Source organism: Silurus meridionalis, chromosome 21, assembly GCF_014805685.1.
Source record: "Silurus meridionalis isolate SWU-2019-XX chromosome 21, ASM1480568v1, whole genome shotgun sequence".
Taxonomy (NCBI): domain Eukaryota; kingdom Metazoa; phylum Chordata; class Actinopteri; order Siluriformes; family Siluridae; genus Silurus; species Silurus meridionalis.
In genome coordinates this window covers 6,889,932-6,914,905 of record NC_060904.1, presented here as the reverse complement: position 1 = coordinate 6,914,905, position 24,974 = coordinate 6,889,932, and the positions used below count along the sequence as shown (strand labels likewise).

The 24,974-nt window shown below is 36.7% G+C and overlaps 3 protein-coding genes across 5 annotated transcripts; 1 reads left to right on the top strand and 2 right to left on the bottom strand.

Annotated features, from left to right (window-relative positions):
• The first annotated feature begins 1,563 nt into the window (after positions 1-1,563).
• Positions 1,564-4,736, top strand: c8g (complement component 8, gamma polypeptide). The gene is made up of 7 exons (XM_046877330.1): positions 1,564-1,878; positions 2,111-2,256; positions 2,920-2,990; positions 4,060-4,167; positions 4,282-4,383; positions 4,465-4,500; positions 4,613-4,736. The coding sequence occupies exons 1-7, from the start codon at positions 1,702-1,704 to the stop codon at positions 4,621-4,623; spliced, it is 651 nt and encodes a 216-aa protein (XP_046733286.1). The 5' UTR covers positions 1,564-1,701; the 3' UTR covers positions 4,624-4,736.
• Positions 4,737-6,043: 1,307 nt separating this feature from the next.
• zfx (zinc finger protein X-linked) lies at positions 6,044-14,576 on the bottom strand. Of its 2 annotated transcripts, none has more exons than XM_046833852.1 (8): positions 14,372-14,576; positions 13,312-13,413; positions 12,812-13,120; positions 12,445-12,600; positions 12,178-12,309; positions 10,461-10,595; positions 9,990-10,139; positions 6,044-9,774 (listed from the first exon to the last, which is right to left on the bottom strand). In XM_046833852.1, the coding sequence occupies exons 2-8, from the start codon at positions 13,373-13,375 to the stop codon at positions 8,540-8,542; spliced, it is 2,181 nt and encodes a 726-aa protein (XP_046689808.1). In that variant the 5' UTR covers positions 13,376-13,413; positions 14,372-14,576; the 3' UTR covers positions 6,044-8,539. The 2 variants fall into 2 exon arrangements, with proteins under 2 accessions (XP_046689808.1, XP_046689807.1); XM_046833851.1 differs by having other exon boundaries at positions 13,312-13,410.
• A 1,423-nt stretch (positions 14,577-15,999) lies between these two features.
• eif2s3 (eukaryotic translation initiation factor 2, subunit 3 gamma) lies at positions 16,000-24,536 on the bottom strand. Of its 2 annotated transcripts, XM_046833571.1 has the most exons (13): positions 24,456-24,536; positions 23,999-24,067; positions 23,149-23,212; positions 22,356-22,483; positions 21,659-21,780; positions 21,404-21,498; positions 21,105-21,263; positions 19,278-19,412; positions 19,101-19,195; positions 18,385-18,529; positions 17,411-17,580; positions 16,478-16,650; positions 16,000-16,336 (listed from the first exon to the last, which is right to left on the bottom strand). In XM_046833571.1, the coding sequence occupies exons 2-13, from the start codon at positions 24,065-24,067 to the stop codon at positions 16,273-16,275; spliced, it is 1,419 nt and encodes a 472-aa protein (XP_046689527.1). In that variant the 5' UTR covers positions 24,456-24,536; the 3' UTR covers positions 16,000-16,272. The 2 variants fall into 2 exon arrangements, with proteins under 2 accessions (XP_046689527.1, XP_046689528.1); XM_046833572.1 differs by lacking the exon at positions 24,456-24,536 and having other exon boundaries at positions 23,999-24,086.
• Positions 24,537-24,974: the final 438 nt, after the last annotated feature.

The window sequence follows — 24,974 nt, the reverse complement described above, 5'->3', positions numbered from 1 at the left end:
TGGCTACTCACTCCCTATCGGAAGTAAGTTTTATTTTGTGGATGCATGAAAATGCTAAAGAATCCACAGAGTTAGTGTTAGCCGGTAACCAGGAAGTGGCTAGTGGCTAACAGTAGCAATGAGGATTCTTTAGCTTTTTATGTCCAGCTTCAAGAATTTCTTTTAAAAGGAGAAAATCATGACAATTCCACAAATCGAGGGAGTCAATGAATGAAGGACGGAAGAAATTAAGACATTTGTTAAAGTATGCTAAAATAAGTAGAACAGTTAAGTAGATCGTTTCAAATCCAAATGGGGTTTAACAAATGTAAACTATTTAATTAAATCTTTCCATTAATTCATTGTATTTAATCAATTTAATTTGTGCAAATTTAATTGATAACTCAATTTAATCAATATAATTAAAAAAGTGTATTGCATTTGATTAATTCTATTTAATTTTTTATTAAATATATTTTTTCATTGTGTACCATTAAACTTCTAATATATATATGGTATAAGTATTGTGTCACATGACCCTTTCTGCCATATGTGGTTCTTCTCCAAACTTTTACCACAAAGCTGAGGCCATACAAATGTATAGGATGTCTTTGGATGCAGTATAATAAAAATTTAGCATTCATTTCAACTTGAAATCCAACCCTGTCTACAGTTGGAAAATATACAGTGGAACACTGTAACACAATGAAGGCTTTTCATGCATGTTCTTCATGTTTTTCCATGAAATTTCATCCAGGATCTCGATTCTTCTCTCATTATTTAAAAACATACTGAACATGTATCAGGGTGACTTGCTCCCTTCATCATATTTAGGGACACACTGGATATGGAGCCATTCCCTGGTAAATTGCATGTAAAGCAGGAGAATATATTTCATATAGTACTCATATTGTCTAGTCTTGCTAAAATAAGTAATTAAAAAACTGAGAAAGTAATACAGCCAGATATCCTTAACAAATGACCAAAATTTACCTCACCTTGATTGTTGCAGGTATAGGCAAGGTTTAGTGGGAGCGTTAATGAACACTTGATGCTTATTTGCATTCATCTATTCACAGGTTGTATCCTAGTTAAGTGTCTTGGTTAATTCAATATAAATGATAATTCAGAAGTTTCTTGAAAGTTTGGCACAAATACAGCATGAATTTCTTTGGGTGCCTTCTAGGGTTGCAAAATTGACACCTCATTTTATAATAATCTTTACCTCATTTAGAAGTTTAAACATTTTACTAAGGTAGATCCAGTGCTTCCAGCACAATTCCGTCTACAGTGATGAACATGATTGGATGCTAAACAGAAATGCTCCTTCTCACAGTGACTATCATTGGCTAGATGAGAGATCAGGAGACCTTAAAAATTTTGAAGTGTAAGAATTAACCATAGTCATGACAGTTATAATAAATGTGTAATAAAAATAAAAATAATAGTTCTATATTAACTGTAATACATTTTGAATTGGTCGTGGAGTGTGTGGGGGTAGTGTGAGATAATGGTTTGGGGGTTTATGGGCTGTCCTTTTTCCAGTAAATCTGTGTTAATGATAAACTCACCATTTTGTTTGCTCTGAGTATGTTGAGAAACACACAAACACACAGGCAACAGCAAACAGGAAAACCAATTACCAAACATCTCACAGTGCTTGTAGGGCAGACATAGCGAAAATATCTGTGTCTTTATTCTGCAACAAATGAAAAAGTGAATATGCATGCAGGCATGGTGCGTGCGTGTGTGTATCTGTCTTTAGTGCTGTTGTTGGGCTTTAGTCTCTGGGAACCTGTAGATGGAAGACGAACTCGATACAAACCAAAGCCAAAACCAACATCAGCTACAAAGCCTGTTGAGGAGATCCCTCCGGCTCCGAAAGTTAGAATCGATGAGGTATGATTTACAATATCTGTAATTTCGCATGTATCATTTTGTTTTAAATAGTTATATAGAAACCTCTTCTGCCTGCATTACATGTCAACATATATATGCAAGTATGGAAACAAGTGAGATTTGCTTTTGCTTTTGGCTGCATGACATTGTTTTTTTTTAATAATGCATTCTCTAAAAATCTACCAAACACTATCAATGACTTATAGTGTAATTAAATAGTTTTCTGTTTTAGATAAGTGGACAGTGGTACTTGCTAAGTATGGCTTCGAGATGCAAATACCTTATGGAGCATGGCTATAAGGCAGAGGGAACCATCATAAAGCTGAATGTACCAAGCTCACAAAAAGACCCAATCGAAGTGAGCACCTTAACCAAACTGTGAGTACATACAATAATAGTAAAATAATATATAGTAGTATTAGTAATAATAACAACAATAATAATAATGTGTTGATTGAAGGTGTTTATATAACAGCAGCTCTGACACTCGTACCAGCTGCAACGATTATATTTATGTGCATGTACTTGTGCTTGTGATGGTTCACATAAACAGAAAGAAAATGGTGTCATTGTTGATATAATAAAGTTTTCTCTGTGTATTATTGTACAATTTGTAAATAGAATCTCCAGTATGAGCATTTTAAAGATCAGAGTTGAAGTCGTTAATTATTCTGCCAAAACTACGAAGATAATTTTTAACATTGTAAATAAAATATGGTTTTGTGAGATTTGCATATCATTGCAACTGTTTTTACTGACATTTTATATTAATATATATATATATATATATATATATATATATATATATATATATATATATATATATATATATATATATATATGTTTTTACAACTTTTTTTATTTAGGTTGTATATATCAAAAGATTTACAGCAAGAATTAATTTTTAAACAAGAATTTAATCATGTTATACTGCTCCGTTAGTCTATATATATATACTTACATGTGTATTGTATTTGAGAAAAACATCATTCTTATGTGAAAAGCAAAATACTTAAGCCCTGTCTTCCTTTCTTTTGTTAGCAATTTTCAGTGTTGGGAGATCAAACAGAAGTACCAGAAAACAAATATTCCTGGTCGCTTCCTACTAAAAGGTGATGAATTGTAAAGACATTTTTTCTTAATAATAATAATAATAATAATAATAATAATAATAATAATAATAATGCAAGCAAGCACAAAAATGTTTAGTTTACATTTTTAAAACAATTTTAAATAAAATGCCTGCTTGGTTAAGTAATATATATATATATATATATATATATATATATATATATATATATATATATATATATATATATATATATATATGTTTTATAATATTTTACAAAAATAAAATAGAATAAATAAAATGCATGCAATAAACGTTTTAATGATATTGATTAAAGTGAGTAATCAATTTAATTGGAACCAATTAAATTGATTAAATAAATGAAAAAATGTAATCAAATTGTTTACATTTGTTAGACCCCATTTTTATGTTATAGAGATGTGTGTGTATGTGTGTTATATTTCATTTTCTGAAGATATGATCTACTGAACTGTTCTACTTATTTCAGCATACTTCAACAAATGTCTTCACTCCTTCCATCCTTTATTCGTTCACTCCCTCGAAATGCGGAATTGTCAGGATTTTCTCCTTTTAAGAGAAATTGTTGAAGCTGAACATAAAACGCTAGAGAATCCATAGTGCTAGCCACTTCCTGGTTAGCAGCTAAAGCTAGCACTATGATTTCTCTAGCGTTTCCATGCATGTGCTAAACAAATTTTATTTTTGGTACGGAGTAACCAGTGACACTGCGCTAACTCTAGTTTCTCTTTTTACCCCCTGGCATTGTTGTGTATATATTCCAGTTAAATAATTATACAAAAAAATTTGCTTTATACTATATACAAAATAAATAATAATAATAACACAATGAATACCTTTAATTACTATGTACACTTCATTAAATTATAATTAGAATACCATTACATTGCATATAATCAAAATGTCATTAAGTCTTAATGTTTTTTATATAATCAGTGTAACCATCTTTTTCATCTGCAGGTCTTCAAATATTTCTTTCTTCTCAGTACATATTTGTATTTTTATTTTTTTAATCGGCAGTGGGATTTTCCAAGTTTTATGTTCAAATCTGAGTGTTTGTATCTTTATTCTAGCAAATTTACCAGCAAAGAACACTGATGTAACCATTGTAGACACAGACTACAGCTCTTATATCATTTTACTCTACAAGAAGTTGGGCAAGTCCTCCTTGAAACTCTATGGTATGTCCTTAAGCCATTCCTACATAAACAGCCTTTTTTAACCTAATGCAATAATATACTTTTGGAAATTGGTGCTGTATGTTGATTATAAAATCTTTATTTTGTGCTGTACAGGACGCTCTCCAAAGATCTCTGATGACATTGTAGATAAATTTGAAGACATTGCAAGGAAACAAGGTCTGGGCTTGGAAACTGTTTTCCAGTTTCCTATTTACGGTGAGTGTATTTTCTGACTGAATAAGAACACTTTTTAAAGTGACATGAATCGCTTGATTTTCTACTCGCTGTCTATTTCAGGGTTTTGCCAGTCTGTGGATAAAGATCACACACTTGGTAAGACTGACACTTTTCTAACAATGTAATACGTTTAACAATGACTAGATATGACTCTTCACCCTGGAAAAGTCTTGAAAATAAACATTGTATCTCGTTTTCTTTGTTTCAGTAATGGCCTGAGTGGAACCGTCTTTCTGAGAGACTTCTTAGTGTAATGTAGTGTAATCATAAACATGAGCTGAAGAATCAGTCTCACACACGTGGTAGAAATAATAAAAAATGATCAAACGTTTCGTTTCTGTGATTTATTTATGTTTTTCAGCACGGAGGAAGATTTTGAGGATAAAATGTAACAATTTTCAGTAATATTGCAGCATCTAGGCAATAAATGTGACAAGGGGTAAGCTGATAAAATGAGGTCAACTCAGATAGATAATGTATGTGTCGGTTATCTATCAAAATAATCATGACAGGCTTCCTAGGCAAAAACATGCAAACATACAATATCTCTGGTACACTACAGTATATGACCAAAACTGTGTAGACACCTGACCACTGTTTAGCCCATTCCTAAACCATGGTCATCAACACGGAGGTGGTTATTTGCTGCTCACTTTATTGGAATGGCACTCCACTCAATTTTGGACCATGCCTGTAAGGAATTTGTGCTCATTAATAACCAGAACAAAGAGATTAAGTGCTGATGTTGGGAAGCCTGGCATGAATTTGATCTTATATTGTTTAGTGGGGTTGAATTTACGGCTCTGTAAAAGACATCAAATTCATCATCATCAATTAAATAAGTTGCACTGAGAGTTGTTCTTAATGCTACATAATACAAAGACATTCCTAAACAATAGTGTGCTTCCACCTTAAGGATAATGTTATGATATGGTGAGCTGTCCACACACTTTTGGCCATATAGTTTGTAAGGTCATTGTACTGCACTGTGTTTTAATTTAAAATGATAGGCTATATTGTAATAAATATACAATATCTAATATTTATGTATATTGGTTGCGTATTTTTATGTAGAAAACAAAACCAGTTTCAGAAACTGAAACCTTTCAATGCCTCGTCTTGTGATTCCCTTTATTCATCCTATACGTCTCTACTTGTTTCTGGTCAGTGGGTGTAAACCAGAATACTGTTACTAGCTGTGTGATCCCATTCAAACTCGACATGACTGCAAGTCACTTTGGTAAAAACCATCAGCAAGATATAAGTAGACATAATTAATTGTTATTCAAATGCATCTCAAACCTTCAGAAATCACTAGTAATTTAATACTACAAAGACCATCTCTGTGATGAAAACTTTCCTGTAGTAAACTGCTTGGCTGGAGAAAGCTTCCACATTATCAGAATATTCAGATCTTTCTTTTAATAAATCTTAAATTATGGTTAAGTGGAAGAATTGTTGTTACAGAAACAGTAATGTTATGAATATAAATCTGAAAGAAAAGTAAAAATACTGTCAGAGCTGCTGTACTAAAAAAAAATGATCTAAAATAATTTACCAGAAATCCAGACTTTTTGTGCTTTGTGATGTGAGATTTAAAAAACTCAGAACCAAGAAAAGACAAATGTGAAACACGCAATAGTCTCATTTTTTTAATAATTCTGTATTTACAAAAGTTTTATATATGTACATGATGTCTTTCAGAATATACTGATTCAAAGTTATACATTTGATTTTGTGAGAATCATGTGCATCTTAGCTATATGTTTCTAGGAGAGGGGCTGTGTTCAGTCCCCTTAACGTATTTAAAGTCGATTTCAGAAGCAGGCATCCTATAGGTAGGATAAGGACAGCTGTCCTTAGTTTAGACATATCACACTGATATGTCATGATAATCTTATGAACGGTGATAACTTTATTGATTATAAATACTTTGTATCTTGTTTGTAGGTGGTTTAGTCAGTCATTAATGGTTTAACAACAAATGTTTCTCTCAAACACAAGCCACACACACACACACACACACACACACACACACACACACACACACAGCTGAAAACTGCCATATCTATATGCAGTCACGATTCCAATATTTGTGAACTAAATAAATATACATACATTATATGGACAAAAGTATTAGGACACCTGATTTTCTAACCAAATGTTGTTCCCCACCCTGTTACCACAATTTTACCTGATTTTACTAACGCCCCCCGTAGCTGAAATCTTCACTAGGACTCTCCAAAATCTCAGAAAACATCTCCTCAGAAAGGTTATTATAACAGCAAATAGGAACCTAATGATAAATGGGATGTTCAAAAAGCACATACGAATCTTATAGTGAGGTGTCCACAAACTTTTGTTCATTTACTGTATGGTCTCTAGCTTCTATGATAATTCCTTACTTTTTTCAGGGGGCTGTTGCATTATATGACCAAAGCATTTTCGCTAGCATGTTGTAAAACATAGGTGCATTCTAGTGATGCACCAATGTGATCAGAATCACTACAGTACTTTACCAAAAGACCGCAGGGTACAGAATCTGACATTTTCCAATCCGAATTGGTGTTGTTTATGACTTAACTGTATGAACACACAAAATAAATCATATCTAATCATAAATAAAGCACTCTGCCGCCATAACTGCTACACAAAAGATGTTGCTAATGGAAGACTGGTGAAATTGGTGCATCCTGAATGCTAGCTAAAATTTTCTGCTACATATGGACTGACTCCTGAATTGGAGAAATTGTAATACATGAGGATTGAGGATTTAATTATCATATTTAGAGAATAAACAAAGCTACTATAGATTTATCAGACCAATCTGTCTCTTAATTTAATTTTGTGCAAGAACCCAAACCCCCCCTTCTCTATAATTTAACAGGAGAAAAGAAAAAAAAAAGAAAAAGAAAAAATACAGCAAAAATGTGCCTTTAAAACAGACCAACAAAAATGACCGGGAACATAATCATCCAACTGATTTCAAATGCAATTCTCTGTCACGTTTGTTTCATGACCCCTTGCTGTTGGCAGTGTGTTTTGTAGGCGTGGGCTATGATATAATACAATGTGACGTTTAGTACAGACGCCTCATACAACCATTGATTTCCTCTGTGAGGCTGCCCCATGCAGCATGAGAACTGATGTCTACCGAGGTTTTACAAAGGCGGTTAACGGTTTTGATGGAAACGTGAATCGTTCTGAATTAAAAGGCAGTTTACACCCTAATCTCCACCTCAGCTATGGTGTTTGTGTGTTTAAGAGGCGATACAGGGATCTCTGTACATTTCCCAGTACTAAGGAAAGAACAGCAAACTCACAATGAAAGTTGATAAATTTCATTAACAATCATTCATAAAGACACCTTTTTTTTTTACTGATGGTGTCACAGTAATTGATTGAAATAGAGAAAATATGCCATCCATCCCTCTTTCTTTCTTCCCCTGATCTTAGGACAGTAGAGCAGATAGCTTTATTTTGAAATGTTTGCTCTTTATCATTTCCATTCTTTTCTCAGTGGTGGGAAATTTTCAATCCTGTGTAAATCACACACACACACACACTACAGTTGTGGCGGATGTGTGTATTCCATTACCAGCTTCTAATATACTGCTGTGATAATATTTACCATATGAAACTTTTATACCTAGTGTCACACACTCCTATAGTACGAGGTGGCGGGATATAATGATTAGAAATAAAAAGAAACCAAAAAAACATGGAACAAAGTGAAAATGTTAGGGCGCTATAGCTACACTACACGTGCTCTCGGTGTTAACATGATGGACGTGACTAAACAAGAAGCCCACTAAAAGACAGGACACTGCACGGGGTGTGCGATGTGACGTTACGGTCATGATAAATTAGGTCGCTCTCGTTTTATTAACCAGTGGGTCACTGCTTGATCAAGTGCACCGTTACTTGCAGGGGGCCGATTGGGTGTTAAAATTTCATTCTGTAACCAATGCTTTCTTTTATTCTTCTTGGTAAATAGCTTCATGTTATAAATGATAAATAAAAAAGGAAAAAAAGGTATTTTACAGATGTGCTGTTGGACAAATGTGTGTAAAACTGAGAAACTATGATGCGGCCATATCGCACACCCCGTACACTCCAGTCAGGTTGGCTAATGTCACACAGATGCCATCATGTCTTTGTGATGGCGTGCAATATGCTGGTTTTTCTCCGACGGTCTGCGGAAGCCCTTGGAGCAGAAATCGCAGCGGTGTGGGTAATCCTTGGTGTGGATAGAGATCACGTGTCTCTTAAAGCCAGAGGCGTCTCCTGTGCTGTAGTCGCAATACTGACACTGATACACCCTCCGTTCCCTGTGCACTTTGGCCAAAACCTTTTTCCCTCCGTGAGCCCCGAGAACAAACGCCTTCTTCAGGCCTTTTTTGTCCGAGAACGCTGTTTGCTGTTGCGTTTCTTTGGTGTGGACAGACAGGATGTGGCGGCTGAGCACGAACGGATCTCCTATCCTGAAGCTGCAATGGCGACACTGGTGCAGTTTTTTGGCCTTGTGAGCGGCCGAGTGCTTTTTGAGCTCAGATGGTCGGTGGAAACCTTTCCCACACGTGGCGCACTTATGCGGGTATTCTTTAGTGTGAACGGAAATGATGTGACGCTTCAGGTCGCTAGAGTTGGAGCTGCGATGCTCGCAGTGCATGCACTGGTGACTCTTGGCTTCTTCCTCGTGTGCGAGTGTGTGCTGCTGAAGCTCCTCGGGATCGGCAAAGGTCTGGAAGCAGCGCTCGCACTTGTGCGGAGTTTCTTTGCTGTGCTTCGTCTTCACGTGCGTCTTCAGATTGGACGAGTCGGCCGATTTGTAGCTGCAGTACAGGCATGAGTATGGCTTTTCCCCAGTGTGAGTCCTCATGTGCTTCTTGAGCTCAGAAGGGTGCCGGAAGCCCTTCCCGCACTCCACACAGATGTGAGGGAAGTTTTTGCTGTGAACAGCCAGTAAGTGCCGGTTAAGAAGTCCTTGCTCGGCCGTCTCATAATCACAGAACTTGCAGCTGTGCATTTTTGTAGCGGGTGGTGGAATCTGCAGCTTTGGCTCTCTGTAATGGTGCTGGAGCCGGTGGGAGAAGAGTGCCGCCTGCTGGTGGAACTCTTTGCCACACGTCTCGCACTCGAACGGTTCGCTTTTGCTGCTCAGCATGTGGATCTCCATATGATTATGGAGGCTGGCTTTCTTGTTAGTGGTGAAGTCACAGTCTGTACACTGGTACTTTTTCTTGCTGATGACGTCCTGGTGGTGGTTTTTGCTGTGACGCTTCAGGAAACCTCGCGACTTGAATTTCTTTCCACACAACATACACGGATACACTGTGAGAGGCTGTCCGTATGGACCGATGATAATTGCTGATGAAGAAAAAATACAGAAAGAATGCATTAGGAAAAGCAGTTTAGGGTTGGAATTCCCAATCTCAAAACAACATGCACTTGTCCCTCATTTTCACCAAAACTCAGGTGCCACACAAGCAGCGGTTTTGCTCCTAGATCTTTCAATATGCTGCTAAAATTTAGTCACAAACAGACAAAGAAGCTCGAACACATCCAGATGAATTCTGCAGTACCGGTCTGGATGTGACGTGTCTCTGTGCGTTTCTTGTTCTTGCTTTTGATTCGCTGGTGGTTGATTTTCTCCATAATGTCAGACTCTTCGACATGTAACACTGCGCTAGCTGCTCCATTTCTGTTATCACAACTCTCAGCCTCTTGCCCACCTGAGAACAGGTTTACACATGAAATATTTGAGTGTGCTAATGACATTATGTCATCATGTTAGGGTTACATTGTTTATATTTTTATAATTAAAAAAAAAAATACTGGCAACTACAAATATGACAAAATCTTTACATCATCTGTATGTAACACTACGCCCAGTTTTCTAGGAACCATGTTCACATAACAAACAACTCAATCACCATTGTATGTTTGGCTTCTTAATTCAACACGTACATTTGCAAAAGCAATTTAAACATACCAAGTGTTTTTGTCCATGCTATGCAATGGTGTTTCGTTTTGGTTTCTAGTTTGGAACTTACCATAAGCAGCTGCCCAAGCTACAGGCATGAAGTCCTTGCTAAGTGAGGTGTTATCAAATGGACGCTGGTGATTGGCAGGCTCCTCACCCCCCACCACCACCTCCATGTACACTTCATCTGTTATCTTAGCCACATCTGTGAAGAAACGAGAACAGGTTCACCCACTAAAAATAGGAGCAGCTACAGCCCCCTTTAAACGTATTGGAACAAAAACCAAAACTATTCTTTTGTTTTTGCTATACATGGTAGAAATCTGGATTTGAAATAATAAAAAACAACATTTTTTTTTTTTTTTTTTTAGATGAAGTTCGGCTTTCATTCCCTGATATTAACATCTAGATGTATCTACTTCGAACATTACACCTTTTCCTTAAACCCAGCCATCAAAAACATCTGGAAGACAGGTGTTTCTTGGTGAGATTGGATTGTTTAAACAGTTGCTGAATATCTAATGTTTGTTTAAACTCTGCAATTTAACTGTGAAGAATGCATTTGTTTATAAAAAAAAAAAAAAAAAAAAAAAAAAAGATAAACCACCGTAGAGTGTAGAAAGCTGGCTCATCACTATGCGAGAAATATGTTCCTTGAAGATGAAAACGGGGGGGTGGGGGGGAATATTCAAGCAACCACACAAGCATTGGGTATATAATACAACAATCTTCCCCGGAAAAAACAACTACAAAAAAAATTTGGCTAATTAAACAGCATTTTATTACCCTTTTTTTTTTTTTTAAAGAACACAATCCACTGTTTGAAGAAACTTAGACTGCAGAGTAGTAAAAGAGAGGCCATACCACAAGCAAACCACTCATCAGCAGCAAGATTGGAGGTACGGTATTTTTTGAGCACATTTTGGTATTATTTTATTTGTTATTTCTTTTTGTTTCTTTTTATTTCTTTCTTAACAATTATTGCATCACATTTCCCATTAACATTATTATTTCCTTTTGTTTATTAATTACTTTTTGATATTTGCACCACTTTGTGTATATCCACAGTAAGTGCCTAATGTGTGTGAGTGGGCAAAAGCATAAGTCTTATTTGTGGTCAGTAGTTCCATTGCTAGCCTTATACATTTCGTTTGGGGGCCAGTGCAGGTGCAATGCTTGCATGTGCTGATTTTTTTTTATTTGAAATGACGGGGATCTGCCACCATTAAATCATTATAATGAGAAAGTATTGTAACTCTTGGAGATTACGGTGGCAGATGATGTACCTGTTGTCAAATAAAAAAATAAGATGAGGTAACTATTAACAAATAAGAAAGAGAAGTGTTACCTAGACTGTAAAAATAAATAAAACAAAGAGTATAAAAAGGCTGTTTTGGGGTGTTTTTGCTATAACTTTGGATACTTTCATGGAACAGTCTGACTTTCTGTTTCTGTGGGAATAAAGCTTGAAGCTTTGACTGCACATCCTTAGTTTTGGCACTTAGTTTTTTGTTTCTGATTTGGGTCTTTTCTTGTTACTGAATTTGTTTGTCTTGTTACAAAAGCGGATGACCGAATCGACACAATACTGCAAGGAAGGCTTATGCAATCATTTTAGACTTTTGCTTACCTAAATAATTCATCTTTCATCTCATTCTATTCTCTGATCTCAAAATGAAATGGCTTTAGTATATAGCAAAAACCCAAAATTGCTTTTCCAATACTTTCAGAAGAGACTGTACATAAAAAAAATTAAAAAAAAGAAGTTGGGACGCATCAGGACTCACTAATGTCTTCCTGATTCTGAGTGGCTTCTCCCACAGGCATAAGGACCATTTTATCACCGAGTGCAGACGGATCCATCAACTCCACATTTTCGTCAACATCAATTTCGGCATCTCCAATGTCCACGGTGCCACCTGCATAATGCATAGGCAACAGAAATGACAAAGGAGCCTGGAGGTCACTGAACGGAATCACTGGAATGCACCAGGGACCAGCGATCGGATATTATCATCACACACATCCCCAGAATGGACTAAAGCCTGTTTTACCCAAGTCATCATCTCCAGAGTCAGCCTTCAGGATATAAACCTTAATGACCTCTTGGCCCTCATGGTCCTCTTTTTCCCCATCGTCCTGCTCCTCTAATGTGCCCTCAGCTGTTACTTTAGCGTCATCATTTGATACAATCTTCCCAGGCTCTTCCACTGGGGAAAACAAAGAACAAAAGATAAGTGATGGTATATAAACACCCACTCACATGTATTACTCGGTCATAATGGCTTGAATACCGAAAGCTGATTGCTTCTTGTCTGACATTGTGCGCATGCTTATTTTGGCAAAATGGCAACTTAAGCACTAAACATTGGCACGTTACAGCGTTTAAGAGTTAAAACATAAATGCGTGTGACAACTCACAGGAAATCATGAGGTAGTTTTCACACCCGTCCGGGTCCTCCTGCACCTGAGAGGAATTGAGCACGTCCTCCAGAGCTATCCCCGGTGACATCACACAAGTTCCGACGGTGATGGTGCTTAGGCCTTCTTCGTCCTCCTCATCATCGTCCTGGACATACTCGGCCACGACGTCCCCCATGGCATCCTGGATAACCAGCTCATCCGGGGAAAAACCATGCACCGCTATCCCATCATCCTCCACTCCAGAGACCAGTACTGTCTCATGCAGCTCCACTGCCACCTCATCCTCCTCGAGTTCACCATGCCCACCTGTCACACACACTTTTATTGGTCAAATGCTACTGTTTGCTAGTTAACCTTTGTATAAGAGATATGTAGTGAGCTGCTGGCATATAAAAGTGCTTTATCTAAAAGACAGCATAGACTTTTAACATGACAGAGGTAAATAAATTGTGCAACAGGTTGTTTTTCTTCAGACGCAAACAACACTCTGTATTTACCTGACCCATGGAAGATGATGTTGGGCTGGTGGGAATGAGAAAGGGTCGTCACATCTTCATCCATCGACCCCCTTGGTCATTGGCATAATATTTTAACTCCTGCTGGTGCATAAAACCAAAGAAAAAACAGACAAACTGAGACTTTTGCAGAAGCTCTCTAAGAGCCTACAGAATCTGACAATTTCACTCTCTAAAAAAAATATATTAAGGGGAGTAATAGGACAAATCACTATTTTACTAGTTAACACAATCAAATATACATGTTACTAGTGGCTTGCTTTGATCATTTATCTTCATTTATCTTCATAAGGCTTCAGAGAGGACAAGATTAGGTCACTGTATATATATTAAAAATTATAAATAAATAATTTGATTCAAACTTGACTAAAATGCTTATTAGATGTGCAAAAATAATGTTTCCCTTTATAGACTCTTCGCAGAGAAAATATTTCAAACAGAGGCGTGGCCTGTTTGTGACGTATTTGCAAGAGCAAACATGGCTGCCTCCGGTTGAATATTTTCCATACCCATATTCCAACAAGGCCTTTTGGATTGGTTAATACTGCTATTCTCAAGCAAGACTTTTATAGACATGACCAACCAGCCAATAACACTCCCAAACCCGGAATGACTAGCTAATCAAAAGCTAGAAGGCGGGATTTAACGGAATAGGGGTGAATACGCCCATTTTTATGATAACCGCCATATTGGATTAATAAAAATGATGAATAAACGTGCAAAAAACATACTTTATAACCAGAATACCAGTTTGCAAGCCTTATTTTTGGTCTCTTCATAAATTATAACAAAGTCTTGAAGTCTTTTTTTCGATTTCGGTTGTGTGCTTGCACTCGCGGCCTAAATGGGGCCTCCGGAGGCCTTTGACTGGATGCTAGGCAAAGGCCGAGCTTTCATACCGCGCCTAATTGTATAACCTGGCCAAAAACGAGAAAATTGCTAAACCCTTCCGCCGGTACGAAGCAGTCTTGCAGCCTGAGCGCAACCGAGTGCACAGCGGCTGATGGAAGTGCTTAGCTTGTATGGTTGTGCAGCGGCCTACCTTTTTTCCCCACACGCCGCCTCCAGGCCGTAAACGCTTTCCCCAGACTCGGGCAGAGCTCAGGCGGGGAGTTTGTGTGAGCAGGGCGGGCCAGTGCGGCGCTGGGAGGGCGGGGCCGAACTCAGCACTCACGCCGCTGTCAGGGGCTAACGCCGTAGCATTTATTATGAACACATCACTTTATAAGCGCTCATCTTTAACTCCAAAAAATACCCTGTCACACCAAACATGTCTTTAATAAATATACTTATAATACAAAATAACATACAATATACATCTCCGAGGCCCTGAGAGGGAGGGGCCGAACCTTCCCGAACAAAAGGCCAAATCCGGATGTAAAAAGATTGAAGTGTAAAAAGGATTAAAGAAATACTAAAACCATTATATCTTTTAATCAATTTATTCATTCGTTCTAACACATTCCATATCACCTCATATAAGGTATAATTTTTAAAATATGATAAACTTCAAGAGGAAAGTCCATATTTAGGGTGTTTAAGCTCCTTATACATACACATATATACACACTTATTGCTAGCTAGCCCAGTTTCTCAGTTAATACCAAAGCAGAGATAAACGACGACCCGAAGGAACAAAATAATTTAACTCCGTTATTTAATTTCTTAATCTTGAGAATAACTATGTTAGTAACTAGGTTAGCGAGTTATCTTGATAGCTAGCTTGGGTTTAAAATCAATATGAAACCCTGGCTAACTAGCATGATTCAACTAGCATGATGATATATCTCGATACTTTTCGGTTAACCGATAGGCAATAAGAGTATACATTATCCCCCCCCCCCCCACGTAACCTATTCACGCTTTTTATTTGAACGTTTTCGATATCAATATCTAATAAAGAATTCGCTCGATAGCTGTTTGTGATTACTGAACCATTCAATTAAGCTAGGCTACATCTGGATAATTATTGCAGACTAAATTATGATGTAGAAGCCATACAAAGGGAATAGAAAGCACTTTACATTTATATTATATTTTGCCAGTTATCTGAAATAGTCATGGCTATTTCATATAAATGTAAAAGTATAAATGCAATGCATATTCTGTATTAGTTCTCCTAGAAATTTATTGTAGTACATTTATTATAGGATTCTATTTTGCTTCAGTAGAGCAATAGATTTTTCTCCTTTGATGATTAACAGAATCTCAGGATTTCTCCGACTTGACATGATCTTATGTTCATGCAAAACAGACACTTTGCCTGTTGAAATCCAGTCATCATATTGGGACAAATTACAATAATGCAAACATTATGTAGACCAGAGGTCACCAACCCACAAGGACCACATGAGTAGCCCGTGGGCCTTTTCTAAAAATAGCTGTTTCCTACTTTGTTAAATTATTGTTGATACTTATTATGAGAAATCATTAACATGATCAGTGTCTTCACATAGATGAATATCGTTGTTATTATAAATAATAACAATAAAAGGTAAATTGAGCAAATTTGTTATTTCAGATCAAACTGAAAACTGTGTGCATCAAACTGGTAGTCCTTCACATTAATGGTACCCAAGAAGTAGCTCTCAGTTTCAAAAAGGCTGGTGACCCCTGATGTAGACACACTGTTAGGGAAGCAACCACGTGGGTTCACAAATCACAGCAAACTTTTGATCCAAAGTGTTTTTATTAGTAATCAGTGAAATATGTTGACAATTTCTTTGTTTTTCAGCAAACCCAGGGAAATACAGCTTTCTTCCCATATTGCAGTGTAAATGAAAAATCAGTCCTGCCTTTGGGATTTAGTTTATTTTAAAATACAGGTGCTGAGAAGCTGATGGATGTCTGTGCAGCTTCAACCTCGGCACTACTGTGATAACAGGTTGATGTTTATGCCATGTGGTGTCACAACACTATCCTTTTATTCCAACTGTAAAATCCTCAATCATCATCCACTGTGGGCGTGATGGTCACTCCTCTCCTGATTTGACCCCAGCCGATTAGACTAAAGAAAAAGAAACCCCCCAAAAAAAGCCAATTACAATTACTCCAGAGGCAAGATATTAAATAATGGTTAATGTACTCAAGCTTCTCTATACAAAAATGTTTTTATATACACAATGAGAAGTGTTTATAATTTGCATACCGCCAATGTTTCTCCACTCGACGACTCAGAGCGATCTTCTCACCCACCTCTGTGCACACAGGGTTAGTAAGCACAATTTTGGCCAAATCCGCTTTTACTGCACTTACACGGCCTCCTGTTGACAATGAGCCAATGTTCACCATCAACACCTCGTTTTTCGAAAGTTTCTGGACCTGCAATGCAAGTAAAAACAATTTATCATTAACGTCTCCTTTATGAGAGGTTTTTTTTTTTTTCCAGGGCTTTTGATGAGGAGCTTATCAGCAACTGTGACAAGATTAATAGCCAGTCAGCATCACAGGTCCAAACTGATTGTTTTAAATGTTTACTGTATACCAAACAGATACATTTCTAAAACGACTTAAGTTTGTTTAAATTAGGGCTGTTAATCGATATAAGAAGAAAAGAAAAAAAAGTTAATCGCACATTATCTGTTCTAAATATACCTCAAAGTATTAATACTCTAATCAACATGAGCATTGACAAATATGGATGCATTATGCAAATTATGTTTATGTTTTTGTAAAACCACACAACATGGAGCATGAAGAGAAAATATTCTTGTAAACGTTTGAATCAGGACACCAAACGGAACTTTTGCCATGAGTGCATCATGGGGGATTTCGGTGCTTGATTTCATTTTTATTTTATATCTAAAGAAAGAAAGAACGTCGTGAAAAAAAGTGTTGCATTGAAGGTTTTAATTTAGCCTCTTTTACATTTATTTATTTATAATTCAAATAAAAATCGTCAAACAAATGCGCGCTGCATTAATCGAGCGTTAAAATAAAAATGATTGCTGTTAAAATTAATTTGCGTTGAATTAACGCGTTCATTTTGACAGCCCTAGTTTAAATCTAAAACAATGAATAAAAACAACTGCGTTCATCTAAATCAGTGTCTATGTAAATTAGAGCTAAGATTCCCATTTACCTTTGCTGCTTTCTTGTCACCCTCAGTGCGGACACCCAGCAGCCTCCTCAAAAGGAAATAGGAGATCTCGAGCTCGGTGAAAATCTCAGGCAGTGCGTCCACAGCGCCGAGGACCTGACCGACCATACGGTCCGCTCTGCATAGCGTCGGGTCAATTTTTGTTCCCACACCTGCATCAAATGCATAAACGTGACAGGCCACGAGAACGGTTAAATAAAACAGGCTTTTCTTGCACACTGCAGCATTGCTACATACTAACAATTTAAAGTACAGAATACAAAAAACAGCGCAAAACAATGAACAGTGTTACCATTTTGGAACTGTGTAGATCACAATAATACATTAGCCTTTTATCTAAACTACAATTTAAGGACTACATTTGAACTGCTTTACACTAATCCATTTGAGTGGCAGATGAATGTGCTATATTAAACTGGATGGGAAAACGAAATAGTAGTTACAATCATCACTTCCTACTTCATTTGAAAATTTCATTACAAAAAAACAAACAAAAAACCAAGGAAAGGCTTTTTAAAAGTGCACATGCTGGTAAATGAATTAAGAATATTGGCCTAACTATTTATACTATCTTTCTTTAACTTAACTATTTTTTTTAAAGCTTCATGGACCTATATATAGTCAGATCCAAAATTATTTGAACAGTAGCAAATTTCTTTTGCCTCTGTACACAATCATAATACGTTTTAAATAAAACAAAGCTTGCAATCAACTCCAGGCCTTTTATCTCCTCAATTTGTCACAAAATAAAAAGGTAACTGAAAAAACATTTGGATACTAGTCTTTTATATAAAGCTCTATGATACATCTGAACGAATGTGAAATATCTCATCACCACTGGGTGAGCCATGCTGCCTTTGGGAATCTAAATACTGACTACATATACATGTAAAACATGTTAAATCATCAAATACTTTACATAAAAGTCCTTAATGGAGTCTCTCTAAAACACATACCGATAAGGCCACCAGGTGCAGCGTATTGGAGGTCATTGTGCTCAGCGAACAGGGAGACGATCTTGGAGAAAATCGGTTTGCACATGAGCTTTCCTTCATGATCTTTAGACACAATACCAGGACGGACTTCGAGCTCCTGTCCCACCTTGAGAAAAAAAAACGTGAAGTATAAAATATATAGCTCAAAGAATTAGAACAACTCAGTCTCAGATCGCACCAAATGCACTTAAGCATGCATCTCAGATTTATCGGACTGAAGGTATGTACTTATGGCATAGATAAAATCATGTGATTTTCATTCAAGCTATTTTATGCATGTTAGATTTTGAAAATAAGATAAACCCTAAATAAAACGACCCCTAAATGGGGAAGAAATACAAAAATTCCAACAAAAAAAAAACCCAGAATGAATAATTAGTTTGCTTGAATTGACAACTTGCAGAATGTAAAAAGGTCCGGGTGAATTCTGTCTTCGTGAATGTGTTATAACAATAATAAAAAAAAATTATTTGCACAATCTGGCATGTACAATACTAAGAAAATACCATGTACATTATGTCTCTATCATTTGTTAACTAGCATAAAAATATATATTTTTCTGCATGTGTCTATAGAAAATTCAAAAGTTTCCATACTGTAAAACATACTGTATTATAGCACAAGGTTGCAAATTGCAATAACAGGCTTTTTAAATGGCATTAAGAGTTCAATCTTACCTTCAGCACTCCTTTCAGAATACTGCCTCCAGCTACTCCTCCTTTCAGATCATCCACCTCACAGCCAGGTTTATTCACATCAAATGATCTAATTACTGCCAGAAAAGAAAAAGGTCAACAACAAAGAAAAACCTTCCATGAAATAGTATCCAACTCCAAATAACGAGGAGTATTTACCAATAAGCCTAGGTTCAGAGGTGAAGTCTCGAATGGGCACAGGGATTTTATTTACGATGTATTCGCACACCACCTCGATGTTGTACTTCAACTGAGCTGAGATGGGTATGATAGGGGCGCTTTCTGCGACTGTGCCTGCAGAGGGGAGAAAAATGGAAATGTATATCATTTAAATACCCACCCGTGGCTGCTTGAACTCATGACCTTCTGATCAGTAATAAAACATCTTAAGCAGAGAACTGGATATATGCGTGCAAGTATAAAATGCTGATTTACTTCCACAAAGGCAAACATTATGTATTAGATAAGCGACTGGTTAAATAGCAACACTACTGGGTTGCCCCTGACCCCATGTTTTTGTTTTATGGACACAAAATTGAATTGTCACAAAAAAATAAAATAAAAAATAAATAAAATAAAGCTCAGGATTCCCATTTGCAATCAACAAACAAACAAACTAGCTACGTTTATTAAATCACTTATTTATATAAAAATTATTTGTTCATCGTTACATTTTCACATTTTATTAAAGAATAATTAAACTATCAGCATGGAGATGTTTAGGAGAAACAGAAGTGGAGATTTTTTTACATGATTGTTTAACAAGTTTCTGGAAGGTGAGAGGATGCCTGAAAAAAGGAGGAGGACTGTGATGCTACCAATTTAAGAATAAGGGAGATGTGAAGACCTGCAGTAACTACAGGGGAAATAAGTTGATCAGTTACGCCATGAAGTTATGGGAAAGAGTAGTGGAAGTCAGGCTGAGAGAAGAAGTGACCATCTGTGAGCAACAGTATAGTTTCTGCAGAGGAAGAGCACCACAGACGCATTATTTGCTTTGAGAATGTTGATGGAGCAGTATCAGAAGAAATCAGAAGGAATTGTATTGTGCGTTTGTTGATTTAGAAAAAGCGTATGACAGGGTGCCAAGAGAGGAGTGTGTGTTTGTGGTGAGAGTAGGGAGCAGGTTGAGAAGAGCCTGGAGAGGTGGAGATATGCGCTGGAAAGAAGGGGGATGAAAGTCAGTAGGAGTAAGACAGAGTACATGTGTGTGAATTAAAGGGAGGGCAGTGGAGTGATGCAGTTGCACGGAGAAGAGGTGGAGAAGGAGTTCAGGTACCTGGAATCAACAGTGCAAAGTAATGGAAAGTGTGTTAGAGTAGTGAAGAAATGAGTGCAGGCAGGGTGGAGTGGGTGGAGAAGAGTGGAAGGAGTGATTTGTGATAAAAGGGTATCTGCAAGAGTGAAAGGGAAAGTGTATAGGACTGTGGTGAGACCTGCGATGTTGAAAAAGACAAAGAAAAAGATTTGAGAACAATCAAACAGTACACTTACAAAGAAAGCAGGAGTTTGAATCTTACTCAACAACCTCAAAACATTTACCATTTCCCTCAACCAAAAATAAGGAATCACATGTTTAAAGAGAGAAAATTGAGAAGATGAGAGATTACTAATGTAAGTAGGAGAAAAAGAGGTGGAGAATCCAGGGTAGTTGTTAATATGAGACTTTTTCTAACACCTGCACAACCATAAATCATTCTAGATCCAGATGCTAATTTGCTACCTTATACTGGCAGGGAGAATATATGCCACACACACACACACACACACACAGGCTGTCAGGTCTGCTATAAATGAAACATTTTGATTGTATATTTCATTTTCCTTTTCCATTTATACCTTCAGCTAATCAGGGTCACAAAACTAGCAAGGGAACTACCATAAAACTTTAAAAGAAGGTCACTTTAACCCGAAATAAACTTTTAACAGATAATAATCAAATAGGTATAAGTATAATAAGTATAAATAGTCAAAGGCTGAACTCACCCTGCACAAAAGCCAGAATCTGTTCATACTGCTCTTTGGCTTGACTCTCTTTCACCAGGTCGATTTTATTCTGCAGAATCAGGATGTGCTTCAGCTTCATGATCTCGATAGCAGCCAGATGCTCTGATGTCTGAGGCTGAGGGCATGACTCGTTACCGGCTAAAACAACAGGATGGGAGTGTTCTTGGGTTAGACTAATACACGTGACAAAATAAAAAAAAAAAAATGCATAAATAATATCTGTCTGTCTGAAACTTTAAAACATTATTGTAGTTGGCTAATAAAGAGCAAACACCCACCAATCAGAAGGAGTGCAGCATCCATAACAGCCGCGCCGTTCAACATGGTGGCCATCAAAATGTCGTGTCCCGGGCAATCGACAAAGGACACGTGTCTAATAAGAGGATAAAAGAAAGGACCAAAAAATAAATAAATAAATAACAGAGGGATGTAAATGTGTGAAAAGGCAACAAATGAAAGCCACTACAGTGCACATCTGCCCACAAATAATCTCCAAATTATTATTTATGTATCTAATACACCAGAACTTTTACCTGACTAGTTTGAAGTTGCCTTTTGTGCCAGGAATGTCTGTAGGAAACTCATCAGGAGTACTGCTGCCACACGACCTGTAACAATCGGGCCTTGGGCAGCTCTGGTCATCCAGCTTATACACCTGACAAAAGAAGTAAATACTTCTAGTACACTAGTATCCCCACAAAATAGCCCACTACTGCACAATATCAACATTTATAAAAACATGTGGTATATAAAAGCTTGTCTAATTTACATACAAATTAATAAAGGAGACGAAAGGCATTTTATGTTGTCACATACATAGCATCTGTATCCATTTAGTGATTAAGGATTCATCATGGTCTAAATTAAAGTTTTATTTTTTATTAATAAATGTATTTCAATAATGCACTATACACACACACACACACACACACACACACACACACACACACACACACACACACACACACACACACAACCACCATAATGTATGCAACTTTTACAAGAAATTTTTAATAAACCATACACACCATTGAGACTGAGCTAAGTGGTGGTATATTGTATATTGCTTTGTATCTAATGCTATTCATCAGTCCCTACGCTGCACCAGTAAACAACTGTGTTAAAACAGATGATGTAATGTCCTGCTGTAATCTTATATCCAATCACATCACTGCGCTGAACCATCTATATCTCACAAACATCCATGCAAATGTTACAATCCCCCCCTACCTTAGCATTGGCATAACCCAACTTGATAGTAATGTTTCTCTCAAGCTCATTCTTGAATCGGACAGTGTGCACACCAGATATGGCCTTCACCACCGTTGACTTCCCGTGAGCCACATGGCCAATAGTTCCTGCAACAAAAACAGCAAGACTTATTTCAGAAGTTACCAATATTAACAAATTGACCAAAGCATTGAGTGAAAGTGTGAAACAAAAACATATTACCCCAAAACACTTTAGAGCTACATAATGTGTATAATCAAGCATGGACAAATATGTGGTTTGTACACATGCAGATTTAATTTAGAATATCACAATATTGCAATTATACAGTTGAACAATTAGAGAAAAAAAAAAGATTCATATTTCTGCCTTGGTGTTTTCTGAACAAACAAAAACAAAAGCCTGCTTGTTTTTACGCTCACTAGAATTGATCTTTACACCTTTACAAAGATCAGCATGTTTTTTTGTTAAGCACGGATGATAGAAACCAAATCAGAACATTTTCTTTTGCCAAAATACCAAAAACCAGTGGTGGCTCAACAATCGAGACTGCTGCTGCTGGGCCCTTGACCTATCTGCTCCAGGGGTAAGACCCTGCACTCTGAATCTGCCCATTTTTACCAACACATTAAAAACTCAGTGTCTATATGTCTACACAAGTGTTTTATTCTGCTATGCTCTATTACATAGTAATAAAACTTATTACAGGTTTTACAGAATGTAAAAAAAAAAAAAAAAAAAAACACACAAGTATGTGTTTCCATTAAACTTGTTTAAGACCCAGTAAACCCACCTATGTTAATTGTTGCTTGCCGGCTGATAATCTCCGGTGAGAGTGGAGTCAGTGTGCTCACATCCTGAAATGAGAGAGAGAGAGAGAGAGAGAGAGAGAGAGAGAGAACAATTGTATTATAAATGTATAGCTGGAAAAAAATGCTTAGAGTGAAAACTCCAAGTTTTATGAAAATATGGAAAGCATCACATAGAAACCTGCAGTTACAATGACATTACTGTTATGAAACCTTTTGGAAAGCCTGTTCTACACTAATGATAGTGATCTGAAAATGTAAGCAAGTTTATATAATGGTTTATTACACAATCAAACAGATCTCTCTCTCTCTCTCTCTCTCTCTGTATATATATATATATATATATATATATATATATATATATATATATATGAAAGAGAGATAGATAGATAGATAGATAGATAGATAGATAGATAGAGATAAATAAATAGAGATATAGAAATCTGAGGACAACAGTGTAATCAGAAGTGCTGAAGGTTGTTAGATTGAACAAGACCTTTTTATTCATGAACAAACAAGAAGCTCCATCACACAGGAACACTGCCATTACACAATCATCACCAGGTATTATAGAATAACTTAATTATATATAAAAGACAGGTCTATAGAAAATATTACAGATAAATAGCTTTGTGTCTTTTGGGATTTCATTTTAAAAATCTGCTTCTCTGAGATCCACTCAGTCATGTGGTGGTGTAGAACTGAGGAAGCAAACCAGCTACATCCAGACTACACCCAGAGACAATCAAACACGCTTCCACTCGGTACAGAAACAAAGAATAATCTTTAAAATGTTTTTTTATCACATTCACAGATAATATTATAAGTACTTACTAGTGTGCTAAGGTCTTGTTTAGCCAAATGAGGCTGGCCGAGCGTTACTCCAGACTCATCACCCGCCATCTTGAATAAAAAGAAAATGGAAGAGTGCCCACACCACGCCTGATTATTTTACATGGCAAAGAAAGAGCATTACATAAATAAATAAGCTAAAGAAATAAACAAATAGGACATACACTGTTAAGCAGAGACAAATTGAAAACGCTTTATACGTACATTATTATTAACATTTTTACAGACACCTAATACACACGAATTAAATAAAATACCGGCACATAGGCATATGGATGATGCAACATGGAGAAGGAAAATCTCCGGAGGAAACATGTGTTACTCAAAAACCGACAGAAATATTTCTAATTCAGGTGTTATTTAGTCATAAATTGCTCTAAAAAAAATTTATAAAGCGGCTTAATCAATGAAGTGGCATTTCCACGAGGTATAAATTTACCTGTACGAGCTTTTTTTTTCCAAACGCGATAAAAGCTGTAGCGGACTATAATAGAGGGTCCGTCGCGTACAATCAACGTCATCGGTTTTGTAGTTTACTTACTCGTCCGTTCACTCTCAAAATTGTTCAATTTCATTGTTTACAAATTCTAATTATTTAAAAATGTATTTACTAAGTTCTCACGTACATAAAATTGGAAACACACACACACACACACACACACACACACATATATATATATATATATATATATATATATATATATATATATATATATATACAGTACAGACCAAAAGTTTGGACACATCTTCTCATTTAAAGAGTTTTCTTTATTTTCATGACTATGAAAATTGTAGATTCACACTGAAGGCATCAAGGGCTATTTGACCAAGAAGGAGAGTGATGGGTGCTGCGCCAGATGACCTGGCCTCCACAGTCACCGGACCTGAACCCAATCGAGATGGTTTGGGGTGAGCTGGACCGCAGAGTGAAGGCAAAAGGGCCAACAAGTGCCAAGCA